General features: G+C 34.8%; 1 protein-coding gene across 8 annotated transcripts in view; it reads right to left on the bottom strand.

Moving 5' to 3' along the window:
• Positions 1-24,784, bottom strand: part of CNTN5 (contactin 5) — a 591,904-nt gene that overhangs the window by 50,295 nt on the left and 516,825 nt on the right. For all 8 annotated transcript variants that reach the window (XM_021529320.3, XM_077781341.1, XM_021529327.3 and 5 more), the window contains 2 exons: positions 13,351-13,478; positions 12,246-12,421 (listed from right to left, as the gene is read on the bottom strand). In XM_021529320.3, coding sequence (XP_021384995.2) covers positions 12,246-12,421; positions 13,351-13,478 — 304 coding nt within the window. The remainder of the gene's footprint in view (positions 1-12,245; positions 12,422-13,350; positions 13,479-24,784) is intronic.

The raw sequence follows: 24,784 nt of genomic DNA, 5'->3' as shown, positions 1-24,784 counted from the left end.
TGTGATAAAATTAAGATTACTTGACAGATAATATTGATTGAATTTTTATTTATAGAGAAGTTAATGCTTAATATGAATGAGAAAATAGGATCAGATTCTCACATTTCCTGATGAAATATGTATGTATTTAATGCTGAAAAGTGCAAAATATATATAGAGAATATAGAGAACCATTTCAAATTTTTTTTTTAGAATTTTAGCCAACAGTCATTATAATTCCCCAAAGTTCACTTTAAGAAACATTAATTAAGTATAGGCATTTCCTTTCTCAGATTTGGTCTACTTTGCTAACCAAGCAAATACTGACCATCTTTCCTTGAACTATGTATTTCTATCCCATGCACTGATTCTAATTTGAGTAATTTTGATCCTGAGTGAATAAAATTGTACTCAAAATAAATGCATTCAAAATAAAATATTTCTAGGGGTGTAAGTATTGATACCTCTCTAGCTCTAATAGAAATCTGTCACTGAATTCACCTAGATTAATATTTGAGGTTTTTTGATTTATACTTATTTTGTGCTCATGTAGACACACTCAGATCTTTATCTTTATTCATTAGGAAGTTATGAGCCAGTTGTTCATATGTGCATGACCTTCTTCTTTGTAGGATTGCATTTCTTGTCTGTTCCCATCTGTTCTTTTCATCACATGCTGTATTGGTAAGATGTCCAATTGTGTTCCATACAATTGTCATTTGCATATTTCTTTCTTTTATGCCAAGGTCATTAATGACAAGATGAAATAGGATTCATTTCAAGATCCAATCTTCTATAATTTAGTTTTTTCTTTTTAGGCAGAAGAGTTTCTTTGCAGCACATCTTGGCACACTTCTTCAGTCAATCTTCTCTTAATTTGCATTTTTTGAACTAACTTGTAATATTCCATGTAGCATCAAGTCAAAATCTTTACCAAAGGATATTCAAATGCAAAGAAGAGAGGTGAAGACATTAATATTGCCTCTGAGGCCAAAGTGAATATGGGCATGATCTATAGCTTAATAACCCTGTAGATCTAAGAGCTTGATTACCGTGGGAGTGTTTTGCCTTCTGAAGTGGCCTAGGTAATGATGTTGCTGAAGGGAAGATAGACCAGTCAGGTCAGAATGCAGTTCTTATATTCTTGCTCTGGCATATGAGAAATCACAGAAGGGGAAATGGATATCTCAGTACTCTACAGCTTGAAATGCAAAAGAATAGCGCACACACTCCTATCAGGAGTCAAATTCAGGATATAAATTTTTTTAAGTTAACAGTAGTATTTACTAGCTATTGAAACTGGTTGCTCAATATCACTAGTGATCTTGGCACAAAGCTTTAGTTACAAAAAGGATATGACCAGAATCAGTCCACATTTGTCCTCTTTTGATGGTAATTTACATCTAATGTGTGTTTTATTGCTAAGTGTGAGGAATAGCGTAATGGATAGCAACTGTCCTGTTTCATTGTTCAGGAGCTGTTAAAAATCTTGGCTGTCACTCTGACTTCCAGAAGGTTCATGAATGTGTAAATCCTAATATTCTTATCAGGAAAAAGATATGTATTTCATCTTCACACCTGTATAACTGGGCAGAGAAGCATCAATTGGAAGAATCATCACTGTAAGTGGAGAACAGTGCAGTATAATAGATCTCTGTGAAACACTTTTATAACAACATAACAGGATGTGCAGCCAGCATTCTGGAGGATGTGTGAGTGGATTAAACTGACTGTGTTTAATATAGAGAGGTATATGCTCAGACACTGGATTCTTGATCATAATCAAGAAAATAATTACACATTTTAGCTTCCATTTATGTAAGCAGGAGATATGTTTGACCAGGGACTCTAAAAAGAACTGCATTACTGCTGTTCAGTGACATTTATAAAGTTGTCTTCATTAATTTTACAGACTCTTCCAAGTCTTAGAAGACAAATAATTTGTTGATTAGTTTATCCTGTAATGAGAGGCTCTAAGCCACAAAGAGGTCTGGCGGAGGTTAAACTTATGTCCTGGCTTTCTAAGTCTTAAGAAAATTTCTGCACCCTGGTATTGTAGTTGCTACTTGAACAATTACAATCCAGTTGAAAAAAACCTACTAAGAGAGAATTTAGCAGAGACTCCATTAAGAAAACTATTTAAGGTCAGAAACTTTCTTGTGCTTTTAGACTTCTGTCAGTAGAAAAAGATGTGATATTTTAGCAAAGCAGAGACATTCACCTCCCCTTGGTGGAAGACAAAAACTTGTTGATATGAATGCAAACAATGTAAGAAGGTCTCTCTTACCTGGGCTAACGTGATTTAAGATAGTCTGGTGTATCAGCAACTTTGTGGTCTCAATTTTATTCAAAGCTGAAGTTAGTGGCATTTACATTTCTTTTTCTAGGTCTAGATTTTGATGCTATTAAGTGTACGTTTTTAAAAGCTGCCCTTTATTTCACTGATTTTGTGCTCTTTCTTGCCAGGGAATATTTTGCAAGAAGTGCATTATTTCAAAGTCACATTTTGTTAAAAAAATTCACAATCCTTGGTGTTCTGAGCATCAGGTATTATCCACTTAGCCAAGCATCAGTACCTTAATCTCAGTATAAACTTCTACTGTATTTTACTGAAGCTAAAACTTAAAAGAAAACAAACCAAAACTGATAGGCACAACAACCAACTTCTAGTGATTTTCAGGAAAGTTAAGAGTAACCTTCAAGGTCAGCATCAGCTACAGACCTGCTGTACACTGTTGATCTTCATTAAGCAGCAAATAAATAATAGAGCTCAGAATGATATCTATCATGACTAATGTTTCTCTCCAGGACTACAAATTATTGTACCATTCATATTATGTTATGCTCCCAAGCATCCCATTAATCTAGTTCTGGGCAGATCTAATGCTGAATGATGTGTCAACTTATGGCTCTGTCTGCTTCAGTGTGGCATGTTGTCTGAGGTCATAGCCATATCTGCAATGTATCTAATTAGCTGTACATGTAAGGTATTGCTTGCAACTATTTTTTTCAAAAGTTGCTGCCACCTATGCATTAGCATTTGCTTTTGATGTGGAAATACTTCCCCAAATTCAAAAAGGCTCCAAGAAGCATATAACATGCATACTTTGCTCAGTAGTAATGACTTCACTGCATTTGTCTTTTGCATTCCTTGTCCTAATATGTGGGGGATTTGCAGAAACAAACAAACAAAAAAGACAATTTTCAGATATTTTTCTGTTGAGGAATTAATACTTCTTCAGCCATCTTAATTACCCACAGAGAGGAACTTGGGTGTGGATTTTTTTCCTCTCATAAATTTTAATCTCTTAAATTTTTCCATCTCATAAATCTTAAGAGGTGGCTGTGGGAGTCTGGATTGATACCAGTTAATTACTCAAACAATCAATCACTTAACTGCCCAGGTAGAGAAGGTGTGCATACCATCACCAGAGGCTACAGCTGGATGTTGGATAAGATAAGGAAAGAGGCTGATAATAGGCAGATCCTGGGAGTTGGGGTCCTACTTTTTATCATGCCAAAGTCCTTTCAGCAGTGACTAGCTGTGGAAATTCCCTTCCAAAGAAGTAGTAGGCATTCGCACACAGCCTGAAGGAATTCACCCCTTCTGGTGGGCCATAATTGACTGTTTCACTGATATAAGAAGCAGCTGTGATATCTTAGTTTTAGAATGTGTCATAAACCATCAGACTCCCAAAGTGTCCCATGATCCAAAGGACTACATCATCCAGCATAAAATTCCCTGCCCCAGGCACTTGGGTATGCCCACTCAAACCTGAGTAAATATAAAACCAGTGGATTTTGTTTTTCTCTCATCCCACATGGCTCAAGACAGTGACAATCATTTTGACTAGACTAGGACCCTCACCACTAAAACCAGAAGAAGAGAACCAACAGAATCCATGCAGTGGTGACACATTTCCTGTGTCTCTCTCATTCTCTTTCTTTCCCTGCTTCCACTCTCTTTTCCTATTTCTTTCTCTCTCTCCCCCTTTCTCCCTCACATTTACTGTTAAATAAAAATCCATACTAATGACTTTGACATATGGTCTCATTTGCACCTTAATTTGGGCAAAGATATTCTCTGATTTTAATAACCAGTTCTTAATAGTTGTGAGTTGCTTTGCAATAAACAGCTTTTACATATGCTTCTTCCCTCAAATGAAGAGAATTAAACTTAGAATTAAACTTATTCTTCCTGTGAGAGTGAGTTCATTGTCCTGAGCCAGTTGCTAGGAAACCTCTCTGTTAATCTGTCCATTCATTTGCTGAGTTTTTATCTCTAAACCAAGGTGGTCCATTCAGTGTATCCAGCCTTTTCTTCTGAAGTCTTTGCACAATTCTAATTTCTAATCAATTTCTGAAGACTTTGCACAATTTCCAATCTGCCTGCATTTGAAATGGAGCTCACAGTTGCACCCTAGAGCACTTTCTTAACATCTAGAAAGCCTTTCTCCCTATCTCTTCCATGAAAGAATTACATTTGGGTTGATTATTACATAATTTATTAAATATGCTCAAACTACAGAATCATATGTGAAAAATATATATGAAGTATCATTATTTTTTCATTGTATCAAACTCAGCTTTCATTTAATCTGCTTCTAATGCTGCTCATTTTCCTCATTCATTGTCATACTTCCCTTCCACTCCAACTGAAGTTCTTTGAATGTAGCTCTGATTTATCTTGGAAAGAGGGACAAAAAGCCAAAGAAATTCGTAATACTGGGTAGTCAGTAAAGATGATGTGCTGACCCACAGCTCTCAACTTCTGCACTGCAAGGGCTTGAGGACTGCCTAGTACTGTGCAGAGGATTCAGGCTGTGAACTCAGCCTGGACAACACACAGTGAAAACTTTCTCTTTGCCTGGGAAGAATGTGTCTAAAGTGGGTAATGAGATATTGCAAATGATCATGATTCAACAAAAGCTTAAATCAAAGGGAAGAACAGAATGGGCAAACACTGACTGCCATTGCCGGAAAACTTTTGTGATGAAAGTCAAAGTGAAGGTTGGGCCACTTCTTTACTATGACTACAGGGGTTTATCAAGGCGTGCTGCCTGTCTAAATCTCTTGACAGTGAGAGGTGAGGATGCTTTCCTACAAAGTGTTTTTTATACACCACTGTGTTTGGGAGGTACTAAAAGCCTAAAAAGATTCTATTCTGTTTAAACTGAGAACAATAAAACAATGCTGTGTTGAGTGAAAAGGACTGAGATTTGATCATAAACAAGAATGATAGCTTTTTCAATTTAAATGATCATTTAAAATATATGGGCAATTTTACATATAATACACAGGTTAGGTGAATTCCTGACTCATATATTGCTTAATTTAGCAAAATATCCTTTATAAATGAAATTCAGTTAGATTAAATTGAAAAATTATTTCACAGTTAATTTTTGCTATATTTGAATGGCAATGGAGATTTCTTGGTAAGTTTATCTGAAGCAAGCAAATGATTATACAGAATACCCTTATGGCAATGTTATCTTTGTAGCATCAACAGTAAGTGAGGACCAGCAACACAATAAAGTTATTTCAAATAATGGTGACAATTTATATGTACATTATGATGGATTGTTGGTTTCAAGCCAAATTCTGTCCATATTCTGTTTAGGGCAATTTGAGAACCATTTCATGGAAATTCTCAGGTTTGAACATATTAACTACAACAGTCTACTGCTTGTGATAGTTACAAATTGCAAATATTTAATCTGAGAAGCAGCAGGTTACTTGGTTGATATGTTGGTAATGGGCAATTATATTCTGAGCTCTATCTTTTAATCATATAAGCACATTTGTAATAAAGAAGATGAAATCTTTGTTATCAATTTTGTTGTGATCAATGGTATGAGGCAGGATAATAATGGTAATATATCAGAATCCCAGCTGATGCAGATTGACTCAGGCATACCTGATAAAACATAACTTGCATTTTCCCTGTCTATAAGAATTTAAAAGGATGTTTTTAGGTTTGTGAATCCTTAAGAATCATACGGGGGAGGGCAGACCCTTTGAGTGGTGGTATTATATAAATATGATGATATTTATGGAGTTTGCATAGACATGGCGAAAAATATGAAAAGAGTTGTTTTGGTGAGTACTGGTGATTTTGAGTGGATGCCAGAGAGTGATGGAGTGTTGAGAGTGAATAGAGAAAATATGAATAAACTTTAAATGCTTCAAATGCATCTCAAGTGCATCTTGAATTGCTGCAAATGAGTTTGATTAATTTTATTGAATGAAGGTAGAAAAAGAGATGAAGTTAAAAGAATATCGGCTGTCAGGTGGCCTGTCATGTACTGCAGTAGTTTTGTGAAATCAAGGGATTAACAGAAACATGGAAAAAGCAGTGAGAATGGGAACGAATGAGAAAAGAGATGGGATATGAAATGGTAAGCTTTAGGACAGAGATGCACATTACACTTCTGATGCTAAATTCATGTTCTGTAACTGAGATTTTGTTACCATGAGAAAAATAGAAGAAAAGACCTCTAGAAGCTCCCTCCAGTGCAGTAGATTACAATGAAAATGATGATTATATTTTGCTGGTATTTTTTTTTCCCTAGTGTTATATAATTTCTTTGGGACCTACTTACACTTCCTATTTGTTAATATTAATTGGAATATGTTAATTAAAAGCAGTTGTTACAAAATGATTGATCATTAAGGTTCTTAGTATGTATATTGTTAGATAATATTTATAAAGTATTTATGTGAACATGGTTTACTGTGCTGTATGCTTTGTCTTGGCTTGCCAGACAAGAGACAAAGAAAGGGGGCAAAGAAGTAGAGGTAAACTTCAGGACAGTGAAAGCTTCTTCCCATGACACTTTTCTGTAGCAACACAATTGAGGTTCAGAGGTGCAAGGCCTCAAGAATAAAGCCAAAAGATTGGTAGTGTAAGAACTGAAATGGAGAAATACTACCAGGAAAGCTTTGGAAATCACTGCCACTGCAGCTGGGGAGAAAAACTGCAGAGCTGCAAGTATAAAATAGCCAGCAGAGCTTTCAATGGAAGCTTCTTTAGGAACTGATATTGATCAGTTGTTCAAACAATCAGCTCTGCTGTTATAGTCCAGATTAACACTGTGCCAGTTAAATGATCCATCAGCTCCAAGTAAACAGAGAGAAGAATGGACTGTCATGAAATGTCTTTTATTTATCCCAAGGTTTTTTGCTTTAGAATGCTTCTTGTAAACAAGGAAAGGTAAAAAATGCCACAATGGAACAAATCAGTAAAAATTATCTTACTGTATTTCATTACTTATTACAATAATTTTTTAATAGAAATTGGACAGGAATGTTAAGAGGCTCCCATTTTCCAAAATTTTTGGTTATCTCCCTTGTCTAAAATAAAATTAAATAGAAGAGTTCAGAGAATTGTTAAGGTTGGAAACGACTTCTAAAATCATCAAGTCCCACCGTTATTTCAGCACTGCTGTGCTCACCCTTAAACTATATTCCCAAGTGCCACATACACACTCATTTTGAACATTTCCAGGAGTGGTGATTTCACCATTTCCTTGGGCAGCCTGTTCCAATGCCTGACCACCCTTTCAAAGAAGAAATATTTTCTAACATCTAATCTACATGTACCCTGGTCACTTTGTTATCTGGGGCAGGAGAACTGATCTCCCCTCACTAGATCCTCCTTTGAAGTAGCTGAGGAGGGCAGTAAGAGCCTCCTCACCTTTCTTTTCTCCAGGCTAAATGAGATCAGATGCTGCTTATCATCTCTGTCCCTTACTCTCTATTAACGGCCAAAGCCACAAGCACTTGCATGCAACAATTTACACAGTTTTTTTTGATTCTAGGAAAAGTTTGGAGGGTCTCTTTCTAACACAGCATCAAATAAATTCAATCAGTTTACCAGAACTGTTATATCCTGGAAGCAACACATAGTAAAATGCAGTATTACAGTGTGGTCTTCTTTGTGTTTGGATTTTGGTTTGTACTTACCAGTCATAGAACTCAAAGTCCTTATTTTATTTAGTACACTATCTAATTTACAATACCTGTTTATTACCAAAAGACAAGATTTAATTTTTTTTTTTTTTGTTTAAAGTGATCCTGATTGCTCAAATAGGTAGCATGACAAGTGGGCAAAACCTGGTAGTGAGCTCAGGGCTGAAATATCTAGAGATTAGAGTTGACAGTAATGGCTGTGTTCAGCCTCTTCCATCAGCAGGAATGGATTGCAACAGACAGTGAAACAAATTTGTAGCAATGCTGCTGATATGGCAGCTTTACCCTGAACAGAAATTCAGGGAAACAAAAACTGTGCATAGAGCTTGATTTCTGCAGGGCTTCTGACAACTATTGCTCCTCATGTGGGAGTCAGTCAGGGTGCCACATAAAACCCCTACTTAATTAACCTTATTTGGGTTTACATCCAATAAAGAGGAAACACATTATTATTAACAGACTGGTGTTTTGATTTCATGTAGTGTAGAACTTAGCTCTTCCTATTTAGAAATTCTTAGGAAATTTTAATCTTAATTTCTCAATATGATAAAACATGATAAAAGTACTACAAGAAATTAGGGAATTACTTGAAAATACAAGGAAGGGTGTAAATTTATGTATTGTCCAAAATTCTAGGTTGTCAAATTGAAGTCTCTAGGCAGGAATTAAAAGCATTGTCCAATCTATATCTACTGTCCTTTCTGAAGTAAAACAGCAGATTTCCATTCACTTCCATGTGAACAAATAACCACTGTAAAATATAACATGACAAGTTGTACTTATTGCTTCCCCTGGTGGCAGTTTCAGCTAAGATCAAAGACCAAGAACATATTCAGACCAAATCATTTTCCTGAGTCTGAAAAGTCAAGGTGAGGAACATTAGGAGCAATGCTGTTGCTTGCCAGTCTGTGGATAACCACAGTAAATCATTTTGTTTGGTTGTTATAAAAACAGTATCAGCCTTCAAGCACAGAGTTGGAATTATGATAGTTGGGTGAAAATCTACTGAAAAAATCAGATATTTTTAGATGAAAAAGGGATATGTCTATGAGAAAATTAAGGTCAGCAGAGATTTTAAGAGAAAATATCTTGAATAGAATTTTGACTAGGACTTCTACAATTGGCACAAGGAAGAGAAAATCAAAGTTATCCAAATAAAAAATAAAACCAAGCAAATGTATAGTTTCTGCGTTCATTGCATACTGTGTTTCTACAATAAAATTTTGGAACTCTATCTGCAGTCATTCCAGTAGAAATCAGCTGGTCCATTTTCCTTAATATTCACTTCATGCACAAGTTGACATCCTCATCACACTTATATTTTTGCCAGGCAAGTCCTTGAAGTACCTAAATTGGTATGGGTACTAAATCATTGATAGCTCAGTAAAGAACAGCAAAAATACCTTTGGTTTTCATGAAAGATTACTTTTCAATATGAAAAATTATAAAAGCTTTTCTTAGTACAGAAGCTACTGATATAATTTCAAAACAAAACTAGTAATATTTATTAGTAAGAGAAGATTTCATTTTTAATTGTAATTGCTAAGGATTGTGCAATTTTAGTAAGTGAAAATTTCTCTACACCCCAAATAGATGTTACTTTGGTGATAGCTTTTATAACACTGCATTAAGCTTCAAGATGTGCATCATATCTAACACTTGGTTCTGCCACAGTGAAAGTATGAGGACTGCAACCAGTGATGAGAGGTTTACAGTGGTTTTATTATTATCAAAATCCATTTAAATAATGTTTAATTTGCCAGGCTTTAAAACACATAAGCAAACTGCAGGCAAGCCTGAAAATATTTTTATCTGGTGAAGTATCACTGTATGGACAAAAAATGGACATATAATTCTGTGCCTTCATGCACACAAAAGATTTTTTTTTTTCTTAAACATACTCCATTAAAATGTATTTTGTTCAGGGTCAACTCATGCAATTTTGAAGTGTTTCATTCAGAAGAGCAAACTAAGGCATATAGATAGAACTCTATCAGACTTCAAGTTTCTATTTTCTCCATTGATAAACATATGGCTTTAACTTATTGTGTATCTCAGCTTTGAAACTGGATAGTTTAAAGGAGATTGCATGACAGGAAAAAAGGAGTTTTATTTTCCTTTGTCCCCAGTACCTGGTCATGCTTTAGATTTTAGTGAAGTAAAGAAATACATTTTTAACCTTTTGATTAATTTCTCATTCTCATGTAGTTAACAGAAATTATAGTGAAAGACAATTGACAATTCCACAAATGAGTAAGTGTGAGAATCATGTCAAAACACAAAAAAATTCCTGTATTACCACAGCTGCTATTACCACTTTCAAGATTTGCATTTCTCAATGGATCCAGCTTCATTTCAGAACAATAAAAAAATCAAGATATTTTAACTACTACTTCATGAGAGACTTGTTCAGCCTGGAGCAGGCTGAGGTGAGACCTTGTTGCCACCTACTTCCTTATGAGAGGAAGCAAAAGGGAAGGTGCAGGTCTCTTCACACTTGGGATCAGTGGCAAGACCCAAGGCATTGGCCTGAAGTTGTGCTAGGGCCTGACAGAGTTCAAGAAGCGATGGAACAACACTCTCAGGCACATGGTGTGACTCTTGGGGTGTTCTGTGCAGGGCCAGGAGTTGGACTCGATGATCCTTGTGTGTCCCTTCCAACTCATCTTATTCTGTGATTCTGTGAGTAGTACTATTTTCACTTGTAGCAGTAACACTCTAGCAGCACAGTTAGGAGGAGGTAATAAACTCAAATAGCTGGTTAAATCTATCAAGCTTTGGCCAAATTTTAATCATGTCAGGACAGCTAAAGCAATCAGTAATTTTAGTGAGGTTTGCATGAATATTTGACTGAAAATATGATCTTGTCTTTTTGATTACTTTGAATAAGCCTTATTTCTATCAATTTGAGGGTTTTCTCTTATAGGAATGAAATTAATGTAGAATTCTTGGGAGAGATCTATGAAATCCTATTTTTTCATATACTAAATTATATTAAATTAGCTGTATTTTGACATGACATATGAAATTACATAAAAAATTTCCTAGCCTGTGGATTTTTTCCAGTGATTAAAAATTTCCTTTGAAGAGAGATGCTGAAATATAATGCAAGAATCATGTAGCTTGTTTTAGACTGCATTTTTTTGGGGGAATGACATAAAGTTAAATTGTGATCATAGGATGTTTTCTTGAATCAAAGGATGATCTTGAAGTTAAAAAAGAGCAAAAATTTTCCTTCTTACATAAATAGTGTTGTTTTGAGTCTTATATTCCTCAGATGAAGATAACTATGCTAAGATCCTTCGCACTAAAATATACCTTGCTAATATTGTTCAATTAAATGGTTTATTGAAGTAAACTGAAATTTTAAAAACATGAACTCCCCCACCAAGAGGATATAACTTCCATAAAGAGTATGCTTGCCTTTCATATAGGCAAGCAGAAAAAAAAAAATATTGCAGCTGACAAGGTTTTTAATGTAAAGTTAACTTTGCTACATTGTACTCAAATGAGATAAATTAAGTTTTAAAATTTCCTGACCTTTATGAACTTAATTTTTCTCTGTTAACATAGCATGGACATTTGATTTACATTTCATTAGTTGGAAGATTCAGTTAAATGACTGCAGATTCCATTTCCAAGCTTGTTCACATTAAATGCTTTCTTTCTACTAAGAAATGTTCAAATCATTTTACATGAGACAGGTTTGAAATTCTTTATCATACAATTTGATCACATGAAACTCTTTTTGACTCAAGTGGCAATATTTGAATTTGGAATACATATTTTTGTCCATATGATTCATATTGACTTAAATAATGGTTACATGGTTCAGAATTACCTCATACAGGAAAGTTAGTAAATACAGCATTTGCTATTCAGATATTAAAATATATTCTAGGCAAGTAAAGTGTTGGGAGGTACGGGCATTTCAACAGCCATGTTATCTATGAAAGAGACATCAATGCTCATAGCAGCATCCTTTTTATATTAAAATCTGCAGAAGAATGTAAGTAGAATTTGATGAAAACGCCTTTCTGTTCTCTCACAAAGATTATCTGATACATCACTATTAACAGGATATACAAGTTTAAATTTAATATCTTCTTGAAGAATACTACTTGGAGTAATTCTAGTGATCTGCAGTTTGCACCTCTTCTATCCAACATTTCTTTCTAATATTACTGAAACCATTTATCTCTCAGTTTGGTCAAAATTTAGTAAATGGGAGACATAAAAGCATGCAAATTTCTGGCAGTTCCCAGCACAGAGATGACAAATGCATAGTAACTTACTGCCTTGATGCTTTCAAAGTGTCCACCCTCTTTCTCAAAGTCAATTGGCTGCCCATTGAGTGTCCAGTAGAAGGTGACATCCATTGTGCTGTCATGAAGGGCTTTGCAGCTGAGAACAATGCTCTCTCCAACTGTTAACTCAACCTTCTTGGGAGTCAGCTCTATTCTTGTAGGTTCTAGAAACAGAGAAGTGTTAGCAACATTCAGATGGAAGTCTGCTTATAGTGCAACACCAAAATAATAGGATTGACTACTGCTATGTCTACTCAGAGCTTACATGTGCTGTTAGTATGAATTGCAGGCAGTCAAATACTGAAAGATATTCATAATGCACACTGAAGTATGACACTGGGGGTCAGAAGGTACAGAGAGTTTCGTGGAGTCAATAAGGCAGAATCCTAAACAACAATCTATGGGATATCTGACATTTTGACATGGACTAATTAACTAATTTTATTAGTTTCAGGAAAAGCTTTTTTTTTTTTTTTTAATTGCTGCAGCACCTGGAATCTTGTGATTGCATGAAAATCTCAGTTTTGTCACATAACATAATAAAGAATGTTTCCTGGGTTACTAAATACAGGAAGAAACTTGAAAAATTAAATAAAAAGGCTTGAACACCTGCAAAGAAAATTAATGAATTCAGCTGAAAAATGAAAAAAAAAAAAAAGGTTCAGAAATGGATTGTTACTTAGCTGTTTTATTATTATTATTAATCTTCTAAGCTACTACCTTTCTCTGGATTTTGTGTAGGTACAATTATTCCTTTAATTTAAAGGTTTATTCTCATACAGAAAAAGTTAGGGGTGAGTTCCCAAAGATAAAATATGTTAAAAAGGATATTTATTCCTTTACTTATAGAATTATTTATCGTTTGAATGATTTAATATATATACTAATTCTTATGACACATCTACAATAAAACAGCTGGAATCTCCAATCTGATTAAATGTCTGACCAGATGGAGTTTAGTCCCCTTCGCTTGTTGGAAATGCTTTTTTATTCTGTCTGGAGAATGCTGCTTTATGGTTGGCTGGGGATTCTAAGTAATATTTAAATATTAGTCAAAAGAAAACATCATTACCATCAAATGATTTTTTCATACCTTTAACAGATAATGATGCAATGATTTCTGCAGATCCAAATACATTTACACCTTGGCATAAATACCTCCCTTCATCAGACTTGGAAGCATTCAGGATTCGCAGACTCCCATGTGGAAGAAAAATGATCCTGGAAAGGATAAATCCAAAAATATATAAGTATCTCTCCCATCCTACCAGCCAAATTCCATGATGATATCTTTCAGAGATAATAAATAGGATTAAGGACTGCTGCCTCTATAGCAAGGGATGATAAAGATGATAACTGAATTATCTTCTGTCTCAAAAAGATTTTAATAATCTGTTTTACTACTTCTTCCTTAATTCAAAATTTTCAGGGAAGCATCAGTGGATTACTATCCTTTGACACTTATTAGGGGTGAATTTTAATGAAACTTTAGTATAACAGTAAAAAAGGTAATCCTTCATAATTTGTCTTCAAAGTTTCACCACTATATTATTGTCAAATTACATTTCAATATCAAGCACAGGCTATTCCATCTAGAAAAAAAATTACCTTAGAAATCAGATCTGAGAAGAATAGGAAGCAAAATTCAAAAGACATGACAAAACCCCTATAAAATTAATAGTATCTGGTCAACACAAGATTTATGGCATCACAGCACAGTGTAGAAAAGGGACTTAAATAATCCTTGCTTTTTGTAGATGGCCTTTTTTTTTCTCTGAATTTATAACTGCAAGTCCACTATACCTCTTGATAAGTGACCCCACTAAAGCATATTCATGAGAAATGTTCAGCTGCTCACATTTAGGAGTTTCAAATTTTGTTTTTGCTTGCACAATATGAATCATAAAGTCCATGAAGCAGCATGTCAATTAACACTCTTTTTTGCTCTTCTAAAATAACAAAGACTGTGAATTTATTCTATCTTAGAGTTGCAGCCTTGAAGAGCAGTAAATAATCATGGCTCCTTTCTGACAGAGAACTAGGAGCCTAATAGGAATATGACAACTCTTAGATGGTATTTAATCCAAGCCCTGTTTGCAGGTGTTGTGTATCCTTTCCCAGGTTAGGTAGTGGCTACAGCTCTCTCAAAGGTTTTGAGAGATATAGGCTGGGAGCACTGGAAGCAGATAATCCTCAGCAAATACTTTCAGGTGTCCACAGAAGTGGGAGAGGACATGGGGTGCTTCCTGTATTTGTAAACTAAAGTTTTACTCTTGAGAAGTATTTAATCAGGACTATGCACTTTTGACAGTTCAGGGTTGGGCTCTTCAGCAGCAAAAGAGGAATTACATTTATAGACTGTATGTGTTGAACTTCACTGCTGTTACCTTTGATTTATACTAGGAGTGATTTACATAGGCTTAAATTTCAATAATGTGCTCAAATTAAAGCATTCATTTAATATATTAATAATATGAGACTGCATTCCTTCCTTCCTTCCTTCCTTCCTTCCTTCCTGAAAAAGAATAATAGCCCCTATTTTCTAATTCTGTGAGAAATGGTGTTTTATTTCTGAAGTTTATAAACATTATGGTGGAGAAAAAAGAATTTCATTCCAGTGAAAAATGTGCTTCTTTTCACTTCAGATGTGAAAACAATCACTGCTCTCTGCAGACAGCAGAAGAAAATAATAGCTTTAAAACTGAACGGGACAGAGGAAGGACATGTCAACCCTAGGGTTCCTCAGTAAAACCTGAGGATTCATCTCCCATCCTCTAAAAAAATATACACCAGTATTTGAGTCACATTATTTGTGTAAAGGTAATGTTATAGCAAATATTATTGTATTAAGCAAATGATTCTGTATTAAAGTTTTGAGGGTTTGGATTTTTTTCCCCAACACATAAGAAGGCTTGAAACTTTGTTATGATATATCACACCTTTGAAGAAACACTCTGCTCTAGGCATGGTCAGGGATGCAAGCTTTCTTCATTTTTTTTTGGTGTAATTAAAAAATAAATTATATTAACATGCTCAGTTTTCAATGCTCTGATGGCATAATTTATATGGCAATAGTCTTTGCAGAACAGTGGTAGTTATCAATATACTGACAGGATCGGAAAAAAAAAAAAGCTATTCCTTTAATGTCTGCAAATTCTAGAAGCTTATACATAGTTCAAGTCTTGATATAAAACAGTTTTGAAATTCTGACCTTGGAGGAAAATAAATTTAGATGCATATGGAAGATTATCTAATGAATCTTAGAGATAGTGTCGATTACATTTCTTTGTACTTAAAAGCTGCTGTTATCCATGAGGGAAAGAGTAATGACTCAATCAAAGGAATTGCAAACACATTTGCTGGTGAATTGTTTTGCTCAGAAATTAATATTTTCTTTAAGGTGCCTAACACTCATCTGTTCTCCCTTTTTTTGTGTGTTTGGGAAAAAAAAAAAAACAGAGGCCTGGTTATGATAGAAACTGAAATGCTTTATTTATGCATACAATACTTGCTGCACACAGCGGGAACATAGACTTTTCCTTCCCTGCCAATATCTCTCAGTCACAGAGAGACCACCTGTGTAGCATGTGTACATATTTTAACAAAAAATGTTTCATAGCAAAAAGTTTTTTTCACTTCATAAATAGAAGGGAAGCAAAAAGAGGAAAATGGGGCTGAGGTAGAATTAAGGATAATTCAGGAAAAGAAGCAACCCTAATTTATTAACTAGAAACTGAGTGAAAGATAGTGATAGATGAACAAATAGAGAAAAGGTGGTTGAGAGAGTTTGGGAATTATTGTATTAAAGTATAAGAAAAAATATTGTGATCACATAAAGGAGATAGATGTTGTCTGTAAAAGGCTTCTGAAAAAAAAGTGGGACAAAATCAGTGTCTGTAGAAAAGAGTTTTCATCAGTCTAATAACATGAAGAAAAGGAGATGAGAGTTAATGTCTTAATGTCAAAAAATGTGTTGTCTTGAGATCAACTGCAACAGAAATTTTAGCAGTAATTGCTAGGAAAGAGGAATCAAGATATAACAACAAATGGACTTGAGATAAAATAGAACATGGGTTAACTTCAGTACACTGAATGAGATTAAATTATTATGATATTTCATAAGAAGAAAAATTTTCTAGAGAAAATAAGTGCAGATTTAATCTTCCATGGGTTTAAAGCATGATTTACATGCTGAAATTCACATGACTGGTTAAATATGTTTAATACAAAAATTAAGAATTGTTAAGAAACTGGTTGAAGAAAATACTTTTTTTTTGAGAGAGAAATTAGTTCTTATACTATGATATTATTTTTCAAAATTACCAGGATAAAAAAAGGTTGCTAAAATTTAGATTAAATAAATGGCTCTTTGAGACAGCAACAGAGCATCAGATTAGTAGAAAAGCAGTAGCTGTGACTCTGAACTAAGAGGATCATGCAGTAAAGGAAAATGCAACCCTAGAATATATAAGATATTAACCTGCATCTCTTTATGGAAGTATTAATACATGAGGTTCTGAGGAAATATAAGAAGGACAATTTTGATCATCACTATTCAGAAAGATTAATTCAAATCAACCTGACATTTGGAAAGATCAACATGATGACCAGGGAGGAAAGAAAACCTTTTGTTTGGGAGGCTGTTTGTAAAATTACAACTGCACATGAAATGAGTTTCTATTTTCCATGTTAATTCATGGATCTTGTTAGGAGTCATTTGAACCTCTATAAAAAGTAAAAAAGTGCAGATGTCTAATTCATATTGCAGATCTCCACACTTTAGATCTCAACCTGGAACTGAATCGCACCCTCAAATCTTAATTTAGTTCCCCAGATATGAGTACACTTCATGATCTGACATAATCTGTGGGACAAAATTCCAGCTGGTGCATGACATGGAAATTAATTTCTTCATTGTCCCCACTTGCTGTGGGCTTGGCTTCTGAAATGAAGCTGCCTGAGCACCTGAACTTCAGTTGATACTAAACTAGAAGGGATGCTTGAGGAGTCAATTGCTTTTGAGATAAAAATGGGAATCCCTCTGTGGAGTGGAACTAGAGCTATTCCAAAGAGAAACTTCAGACAGTGTGAAGAGTATCAACTTTTTGCTTCTCCTATTGATCCATGCTACTTGCTCATGCAGAAATAGCCATTATACACCTGCACTGGGCTGACACACATTGCAGAAGACTTGTGAGAGGATATAAGTGCTTAAAGCACAGACATGGAAATCAGTTAGCCACAAGCTTCACTGCCAATGAAGCTGAAACCCCCCCAGAAATTAATAATTAAAAGCACTAAATTGAAATTGAATGTGATTTCAAAATGTGCCTTATATCTCTGCATATTATAATTTTCCACTCTGATTGTATCAGAAGTAGTGCAGCTGTTGGATGCCCACCTTGCAGCACCTGTACTTTTCTTGTCCAGAACATCAGCAAATTTGGACATATGTATTAGCAGCATTTCTATAATGTCAGTTTTGTTAATGACAGCATAATCCACTAAACTAGTTTGACAACTGCCATAAAATTATCGAAACATGAATGAGAGTGTAAATTTTTCTCTCTAAGGCTTCAGTATTTGACTTAGATTAACACTGGAAGGCTGCAAAATACTCAGCAACTATACTTTTCAGAAAAAAATTTCAAATTATTATTATTTCAACTGTAAAAATATTGCAGTCTATTCAAAGTTTATATTTACCAGTAACACTTTAGATTGGAAAACACACAGTACATTTGTTTAAACAAAAATGCATTAGCTCACTCAGATCAGGAATTTTATCAATTCTGTTCTTCTTTCATAAATGAAGTATGCACCTGGGAGGGTAAACCTTTGATAAAGAATGTGCTGCTTTATCTGGAAGGATAAAATTCCATGCTCTTTGCATATGAGATGTTGATGTGAATAGAAAGGTGTTCTCTGAGACCAAGTGTCTGTTAAGAAGATGATGGATGGAAATCAGGCTCATAAGAAATGCTGAATCTTTTCTTATAGCTGGTACTTGGACATTTTTTATTTCGCAGTCTGAAATGCCTTCTCTTAATCTCCTGACTGATAGAGGGGTAAGGAACATGCTGATGGATGTGAACAGAGTGTAAGGTCCCCACAAATGTGATTGAAAAAGCTCAGCTTCCTTTAGGTTTCATGAGATTTAGACAATGGGAGTAGGATATGATATGTAAGAGTTGCTTGTATGGGAAATCTTGCATGTTTTTTTTACAGTATTCTGATTAAAAGGTAGCACTTTTTTTTTCCCTTCCTGCTGCTCTGTTTACAGAAAAAACCTTTGAGAGTGACTATAAACTTTGGTGTTATGTTGAGGGGAAGTAGTAAGACATGGGAAATACAGACATCATTGTTTTGGTATAAAAAAAGGAGATCTATTCTGCCTGCCATGTAATTTTTCCTTTGACTGATTCTTAAGTATAAATGAAATGTATTAGTAGTGCAGATACTTTTACTGTTCCACTATCTTACTGAAAAAAATATTAGTTTATTAACATCTGGTATCACCCACCATAGAAATTCTCTGATATTATTTACAGCTGGTAGAGGACATACTATTGTATGTTGGAAATTGATGCTGGAAATTTTCAGCATCTTTTGTCACCAGGGACAGTTTTACCTTGACCCACTGGGGCCAGGATGTGCATTTGTTCTCCATATCACGTTAGATCAGTGAGCAGAGACTTCCATCAAGATTTAGATAATGAGAAATGGAAACTCTAATTTTCATTCTCTTGCATCATTCATGGCAGATTCTCACAAGCAGATGTCTTGATGCTGTGGTAAACATTGTTTCTGGATGCTGAAGCAGCTGAGCAGTTGAGACAGCAAACATTAGAATTCCTACACAAAAATCAGATTTTGCTGAGGACCTTTTACACCGACAGGGACACAGTGTCTGGATCTTAATAGAAATTAATGTCAGGCAGCTTATATTTGGAGTTCTATATTCTTTAAATAACAACTACAGAGTAAGAAAAAATAGCAGTCAGATGTGTGGCCATTTTTGGTGGGGAGGAAGAATTAGCAATGGGTAGCTTGGTTAGGTTGTGGATACTATTATCTTTCTCTGTTTTCAATTAGTTCTTCTGGTATTAACTTTTGACTTTCAAACCAAAGTAAATTTTTAATGCACATTAGAGATATAACCATAGTAATCAGGGAAGCATAACATTTAGTTAAAACATTTACAAATTTTAACACCTAGTAACTGGAATTAAAAAGAAAATTGTTGGTGGTCAGAAAATCATCCCCTGCATTTTTCATTTGAATCTAAAATCAGGGGTATGAAATTGGTTTTTCTACATGCTGGAAACAAGAATTTTAAAGATGCAAATGGAGAGAAGCTGCACTGACTCATTTAGCCTGTAGCCCCTCACAATATTCTGATCTGAGCAATCTGTCATTTGACATTAGTTTGGGTTTGGGATCTGTCAGTTTCCTTTAATGTAGACTACAAGGAATCAGAACAAGTATTTGTAAATAGTTGAAACCTTTATTTCTCCCTGAATGGCTTTGGGCTATCTTGTTCCCCTTTGCTTTCTCTTGTTCCTTCATAATAGATGCACAAACCTCTAATGGTTACAGAAAATGGATGTGAGTTATTGCTATACTAAAGCCACTTAGATAAGCAAAAGACAATCTACTTTATATACTTTTTAAAAATAATATTACCCTAGATATAGTAATTTTTATTTTAATATTCTTGACTTAATTAGGAAAAAACCTATATTTGGCACAGTCCCTTGGCAAAGCACTACATTATTTGGATTTTCTTCACTTCATGTTTTCAAATATTTATAATGGTACAATTCCTGTGTGTGATATCTTAGGTCATTGGAATATGCTAAGCCTTATTATTAATGTCCTACAAACTACTTCCAGCTCGATTTAAGCTAATCTATGCAAACTGTCTGAGGGCAGTTTCTTTTAAAGAGCCACAGCCAAGCCTCTCATTTGTCCTTGCTCTTTGCTGCACAGGAACATTTGTGCATGAAAATACATAGCTCTCCCTGGTGCAAATGTTGTCCATGTATGTAAATATAATTTCATGTGGATGACACTAGAAGTTATTTTTTGCTAACAAATGTAGCTTCTGTTCCAAGCACAGGGAATAAATATGATATGTGCAGTGTTTCTGTGCTGTAAAGTCTGGAAAACACTGATATGTCAGAATTCAAAGGTTGTTTGGGAGTGCTTTTTTCTTTATATGAATCAGCTGGTCATTATTAGTTTAAATCATGCTTTGCATTAATTACTTTATTAAAATCAAAACTTAAGCACATCATTTGCTTTAAAGACTCTATTAATAGCAACAATGTCAAAGATGATAGAAAGCTGCTAAATGCTAAATTTCTAAGGTAATAAACAAGATAACTGAGGTAATAAACTGAAACAGAGCCTAACTCTAAATGTAACAGATATTCAAATCATTAATCTATTAGCTAGAGAAATTATACAATTTTTTGTATACATTTTTACTGGTATACTCAAGGAAGTGTTGGTACATGTTGAAAATTTTATATCACTTTAATGATTGGTACTTTGTCATGCTCAAATATTTTACCCTCAAATGTGTTTCATTTTGTGCAAAGAAAGAACTAGGTGTATTACTAAGAAGACATATCAGGATAAGTGTTCTAGAACCACTTGTTTAAGAAATGGCTAGGAAAGGCCATTTAAAATATTTTCTACCCTGCACTGAAGTCCAATACTTCCTTTAATAGCTCTTATAAAATGCAATTGGCTTAGAATAATTTATCTCTAAACATGCTGAAAACACTTTAAAATTATTAACATGTTCTTTCATATTTTTAAAATCCATATCATACTCTTGACCCATTTAAATTTAATATCTATTTTAATATTTTTAATAATTTAATGTGTTCCTTTTTTTTTGCACACTGTTTCAATGTCAGAAATTTTCTCCTACTGCAAAAAGTTTCCTTCTTTTCAGGAAAGACTTTATCACAATAATTTTCTCCATGTTTTTAAGTGACAGCAATGAATTATTAACTTACTCTATTTTACTAAGAAGCTTTAGAAATAATAACTTCTGCAAGGACTGTATGATCCTCCCAGGAAAAGAAAAATACACAGGAAACTTTTGTTAGTCTAAGATATTTCCATGTTTCACTTGTTAGTTAGAAAAGTAACATTAACATTCAAAGGCAGACCTTATTTGCAAGAGGTAAAATTCAAATAGACCAGGTACTCAAGGAGGCAAATCTTTAGCCAGTGTAAAATAACATAATTTCATTTAACTACATGGTTCTATTATGGCTCATACTAGATAAAGACACATCACAAAACAGCCAAACTATTCTATGCTTGAAGTGTTAACATTAACTTCAGCAATATAATATGAAGAGCAGAAACTTAAATTTCATTCAAATTATAATCTTGTAAATGGAAGACTGCTAATTAGATGCTTACATGGGAAGTTTTCATATGCTCATCATATGAAAGTCATCTAGCAGCTATCTAGCTAAGGCACTATTGTTGTAAGTTGTGTAATGATGTCCAGTCAGATGGAACCTGCTTTCCAGTGTTGATTCTACAGCACGTCTAGAATATTAACTGCAAGAGGTACTTTTATGTAACACAGCAATGAAATTGAATATTTCCCACCTCTCTGAAAAATTCTTTTCTTAGATATACTGATGCTTCCTTCATGTGAAGAGCTAGATAGAAGAGGATAAATGATTGCTCTACCACATTAAACCCTTGCTCTCAAGAAAAATAAGGAACAGCTGACAATTGTCCCTACCTCACCCAAAAAGAAAAAAAAACTAACCTTTGCAGTTTGCAGTTAATTAATGTTCATTGTTTGATATCCCTCCCCTCCCCCCATGGAGCTGTTTACACACAGTCATACACAGACAGTCAGCTTTTGAAGTGCCACTGGGAGCTGGATGCCCTAATCCCAAGCAAGGAGGTAAAGGACCAGCAGTCTAACTGATGGCTGGATGCTCGAGAAGGAAGCTGACTGGTGAGAATCCAAACAGCAAGAGGGTTGTAAATTCTTGTAAAATAACCAGCATGGAGGTTTGAAAAGGATTAGAGCTTTCTATGTCCCATTCATATAATGCATCAAAACACACCTAAAAAGGCATATTCATTCCTTATATTATTCTTATAGGATAATGAGATTTATATGGTCATGGTATGGGAGGGCTGAGGTAATTTTAATGGTCTACTGATAAATGCTATTAATATAGCATTCTGTTAATTTGTTATTTTTAATTCAAGTGCATTTTGCAAAACTGTAGTTTCAACCATCTCATATGTCTGATCTCAGTTGTAGTACGACAGGATAGATGAATGTGGCAATGTCTGCCTTATCCTCACATCAAACTGACTCTGTTGGCAACTGGAGACTCACCAGTTATATTTCTATCATACCATAGGTACTGCTAGACTCTGAAAGAAGACTGTTTGCTTTTATCATAATGCTGCCTCTGGAAGAGTGTGCAAAGTCTGCTCTTACTGCATGTTGGTCCAGGTAGAAATCCTTTGGAGGGGAGATTCCATTAGCATGATGTATATTGTGCTTGGATCCATAGCTATGTGTTTTTATCTAGGTGTTTAGAACTGTCAATGTGTTCAAGACTGTTCAGTGTACAACTCTAGGTGTTCAAGAACTGTTCAGTGCTCCATAGAACTGCTGGCCTTCAAACCACAACTGTTGTGAAATATCCCCTATTTTCTCCCTGTCTAATAACCATAAGGTCTCAGCTGAACTACAGATGTGTTTAACACACATTTTCATGAAAGATACATGATCTAGAGGGGACGGAGTAAAATAATTTTACAGTATGAAAGCGACTTGTGAAAATGGGAAACAGATAATTTGAACACAGATTACTTTAGCTCCTAAAATATATTTTCTGAGATATTTAGAGGATTTTGAGCATTTATAAGCTTGGTAGATTGTATGCAATAAAAATGGCTTGTATTAGTATAGCAATAGATGTGATAAAATGGAATAAGTGGTCCTGCTTTGTAGTGAGAAATCCCTGCTGGCTCTCTGGTTACTCAAATCAGAGATCAGCATGCTGTGACCAATAAGGGCCAGTCATTACTTGTTTGCTTAGTTCCACAGTATTTCTGAATTTACTCTTGCAAATTACAGCACTTCTTTTTTCTATCATCTTCACTGACAATTAGATCTAATGTGAAAGACCTCAATAATCTGTTGCTACATCCAGAAAGAAAGCAAAGGATAGAGGCAAAAAGCTATCTCATGGCTCCATTACTCCATACTACCTCACACCTTGAGACAGGAGCTTTTCAGTGGAGAAATCTGTGGGATAGAACAGAATTCACAAAATATGTGAGGAGTGAAAGTACACTAGTTGATAAACAACCTTCCATCTGTAGTTCCATAATGCATCTCTAACATATGTCGTTGATACAGCTCTAGATGTCTACATCATTTACATTCAGCACACTTCCTGACTGCATCCTCAACAAGGGGTATGCTCAAAAGGCCATGCCTCTACCAACAACACCTTGTTGTTTATTAAAGTATTGGTGCAAGATAAGGTTTCAGAACCCTTGATTATAAATAGCAGTGCAGAGCAAAGGCTATGCTGTTTCTGCAGCACATACAAAATTATCAGAGGAAAATTTGTTCTGGAAGACAGCTTTGCTGGAATACTACCTTTCCTCTAATAGTGGACAACTCCCTCTAATTAGTTTTTTCTTTTAATAGTAAACCCACAGGTTAGAGATCCTACTTGGAGGGTCTTGTTATGTTTAAACCTTTATGAGATGTTAAAAAATTATATCTAACTAAGCTGTAAATCTGACAGATCTACATTGGTTTTCTTATATTTTGTGAAAAAACAAAACTGACCTGTGGATCTAGAAATCTTGCAGGAAGGAGACACAATCAGTTCAGTGGAGAGACAGTTTAAAATCATTGGCTCAGCACAAAAATACTTCCAGACTGTAGGAGTGGTAAATGGGATTTTGGCTAAAATGAACTAGGATCTTATTGACTCCACTTCCTTTTGCATTCTGGGTGAAAAATAGGTACCATGGCTGGAAAACTAGGTAAACAAGATTTATTTTATTCTCACGTCACAAGGTGAAATGCAGTCTATTAACTAGAAAAGGCATTTAAAAAGACACATGCTCTCTCCACAGAACTACATTACCACTAAGGGTGAAAAGAGTACAAAGTTCTTACTGACAAACAATTTATTGATTAGAGCTGTTTCAACCTTAGAAGCTTTAGTTTACACTGGAATATCTTGAACTTCAGTCACAACTCAAAAATTTTGATTACAGGTTGGAATAACAGTTCAGTAAGATGTGCTTCTGTTTAAAACTGACATATCTATCTACAGCTGTATCGCTGTGCATGGAAGAGAACAGATGGAATACCTGCAGTGACATGTGCAATAAAGCATGTGACAAAAATAATGGAACAAGAAAAAAAGTCAGTGACTCTATCTGTGCTACTCCACCAGGCTGCTCCCAAAGACGGCTCTTGTTTTAGAATCAGG

The sequence above is a fragment of the Lonchura striata genome, chromosome 2 (assembly GCF_046129695.1).
Source record: "Lonchura striata isolate bLonStr1 chromosome 2, bLonStr1.mat, whole genome shotgun sequence".
In the NCBI taxonomy this organism is placed as follows: Eukaryota; Metazoa; Chordata; class Aves; order Passeriformes; family Estrildidae; genus Lonchura; species Lonchura striata.
This window is presented reverse-complemented; position numbering and strand designations above follow the sequence as displayed.